At 38.0% G+C, this 2,950-nt stretch overlaps 1 protein-coding gene across 1 annotated transcript in view; it reads left to right on the top strand.

The window, feature by feature from the left end:
- The window catches only part of LOC108627443 (uncharacterized), a 6,459-nt gene extending 3,760 nt beyond the window's left edge, over positions 1–2,699 (top strand). Inside the window, exons 2-6 of the mRNA XM_026815604.1 lie at positions 70–615; positions 683–961; positions 1,200–1,880; positions 1,957–2,264; positions 2,651–2,699. Of these exons, the coding sequence (XP_026671405.1) occupies positions 70–615; positions 683–961; positions 1,200–1,286 (912 nt within the window). The 3' untranslated portion in view covers positions 1,287–1,880; positions 1,957–2,264; positions 2,651–2,699. The remainder of the gene's footprint in view (positions 1–69; positions 616–682; positions 962–1,199; positions 1,881–1,956; positions 2,265–2,650) is intronic.
- Positions 2,700–2,950: the final 251 nt, after the last annotated feature.

Raw genomic sequence — 2,950 nt, 5'->3', positions numbered from 1 at the left:
GTAATTTCATTTTACGTGACAATTCTTATTGACTTATAACATTTTTATACAAACGAATATTCATTCCAGATGCAGCTGTCAATGATCAATCTATGGGCAGTCAGCTTGACGTTAGTGTGTTCTATCCATCCCCTCCACAGCGAGCCTCGAACATACTATTTGTCGAATTACAACCCTTCGGTTCCCACATCACATGCACAGTACAATCCTTCCAGTATTCAGAGCCCATCGTTACGATATGAGAGCTTGTCTCAGTCTGTACATCCAGCAAATAATTATCAAATTGCTCCAGTGGGATTGAGTCTCTCCGAAAGGATATCAAAGAGGAATCCAGACGGGTATCGTAATTACAATTTTGCATCGAGTAATTATGAAACGGGGACGGAGAAACATCCATTAAATTTCGAAGAGAATGTAAACGGATCGCACGAAGATGAAATTATAGAGAAGATGATAATACTTGATAAACTATTATCGGAAGATTCGAGTGAAAAGGAGCTAGGCTTAAATGGGATCGAGGACAGAATTATTCCCGAAGAGTCGAGGAGAGTCGTTAGGCAAGTCAGAAATGAGAAACCTGGATTTTTTTGGACTCTGGCAAGAGTCACGTTCGAGGTCAGTCTCCTTAAAGATTATTAATCTTCCAGATGATATTAAATACTAATTTGTTTAATCTGATTAGATGTTCAACGATACCAAGTCGGCGATAAAACAAATCAGTAATATAATCAATAACACGATAGCTCCGGATTCAGCAACACAGAGTACGATGATGACCGCGCAATTAACAGCCGCAGCCTCGACTGATGAGCAAAAGAATGCGACTAACGTCAATGCGACGGAAACGACGACTACACCAGCACCCTACGTTCTAACCAGAAGTGGATTGCAGACTTTAATTAGGCGAAATGTATTGGGGCTTGTTAGGCTTTTTAATATAGAGTGGAAGGACGCTTTAGACGTAAGACGATTAAACATATTATCTGGAATTAAAATCTTATTTCACTAATTCTCCTAAAGAACTTAATTTCAATGATATTTAATCACACTATAAGCAGCGACATTATACTAACTCTTAAATTGACTGAACTTTCACTATACTAGATTGGTAGCAGTAATTTTTCTATGGAATCATTTAAAAGTTAATTTCCAATCTAAAAATAATTTATATTTGACATAACACTGCGAATGATTTCTAGCAATCGGAGATGAACGTGAAGGAGTTTCAGAAGGACTTGGGAAATCAAATAGCCATGAATCTTCGAGACAATCCAGACGCATACTGAAGAATCATCTTAATCCTACAACAATAGTTTAATGGGGAATGATAGGACGTAGCCAAAGACTGAAGTACTATTTATGGCATAAGTTGATCTAGTTGAAACTTGTAATCTTTTATGATTCGGATTAAAGTAGAGTCTGAAATCCAATGAAAAATGTCTCGTTTGTATGGAACCGATTCGAATAGAAACTAAGCCAAGGACATCCGAGACCGTTTCAAAACGCAGCAAAAGTGTTTTTTCGCACCGGTTACGTCACTTTCAAAGATCATCGTCCGATATTTATGTAACACGTGGTCCCGCATAACCCACGCATTCGCATCGCTCGTGTTCCGCGTGTATGGTATCAGTGAAAAAGGACCGTAAGGATCAGACGAGCGAATTCGAGAAACAGGTAAGTAGAAAGCTCGCCCGGTCGGTCGGTCGGTCGGATTCGATTGGTTGGCGCGCGATGCGGGACACCTGGTCTCGCCCTTATATGTTGCATCGAGATGGATCATGGATTCAAACGATCAGTTCTCTGCCATCGACAGCGAAGCGAACGTCTTCGACAATTTCTGTCAAACACCATCGTTCGATTAAATATTATTTCTTGTTTTAGTAAGTATCATTAGTCCTTCTTCTTATAAGGATTCAATTGCATGCATTTGCTTTTCTGTCTCTTTTATAATTTTAGAAAGTGTCGCATTCTACTTTCGTCTGAGCAATCCCGCCCACGCCACTGTTTGTACATAAAAGTAATAGGTGAATCGCAAAGCAGCTAGTCGAAGAGGAAGGATCAAAAGATATTGTACTTTGTGCATCGCGATTGGTCGATGCCCTGCGTGGGACACGACAGCTATCCTTATAGATCCGCGGATCGTCGGTCTGTCTGCAGTTCATCGATCGTGAAAATTGAGAGAGTAGTCGAAGCAAGCAGTTAGAGGGATGTTCGGAACCACTGTTACCTTCGGTGCTATCATTTGCCTGGTAGCCTCAGAAACGGTAAATTTTTACAACTTAAAGATTGAATATAAACAAACAAATGGAATGTAAATATAAATTAAAAAATTAAGAGATTTTAATAAATTTGAATTGGTACACCCTCAATATTAACGTAGAAAGTTGATATTAAATTCAAAATCTACTAAGAAATGCAATGATTCTTGTTGAGGCGACACAGTGATCTTCTGGTTGACACACGGAAAATACTTAGATTTGTCATTATATGCAAAGAAGTGAAAGTTGAGAAGTGTAGACATAATAAGCTACGTACGTCTTTCGCCAATCCTACCAGCATTTACGAATTTAATATCACGATGATATTTAATGCATTTAATAATCGTTACAATTAAGTCAAATATTATAGCATGTGTTAACTCAAATTTCAGGTGATTCTCCAGAGAATAAAGCGACAAGATGTTCCACAAGAAGGTGGCGGAGACCGATGTTAAATGCTGAGTGGTTATCATGCCTCCTTCCTATTAATAGTCCGAAACAATTCAAAATGGAATAATTTTTTAAATATTTAATTAAACAACCTCGTTTTCTTTGGGATATTAGGAGATCTGGTTTACTTTATAATATGTAAAAGAAACATTGCTATTCATCAGAATCTCGAGGAAAAAAAGAAAAGGGCACTGTTTCTAATTTTCAATAAAATCTTGAATAAAAATGTGAGACATCCTCAA

This window comes from Ceratina calcarata, unplaced genomic scaffold (genome assembly GCF_001652005.2).
Source record: "Ceratina calcarata isolate Rehan_Ccalc_2016 unplaced genomic scaffold, ASM165200v1 scaffold471.2, whole genome shotgun sequence".
Classification (NCBI taxonomy): domain Eukaryota; kingdom Metazoa; phylum Arthropoda; class Insecta; order Hymenoptera; family Apidae; genus Ceratina; species Ceratina calcarata.
The sequence above is the reverse complement of the archived record's forward strand: the minus strand, read 5'-3'. Positions and strand labels throughout refer to the sequence as shown.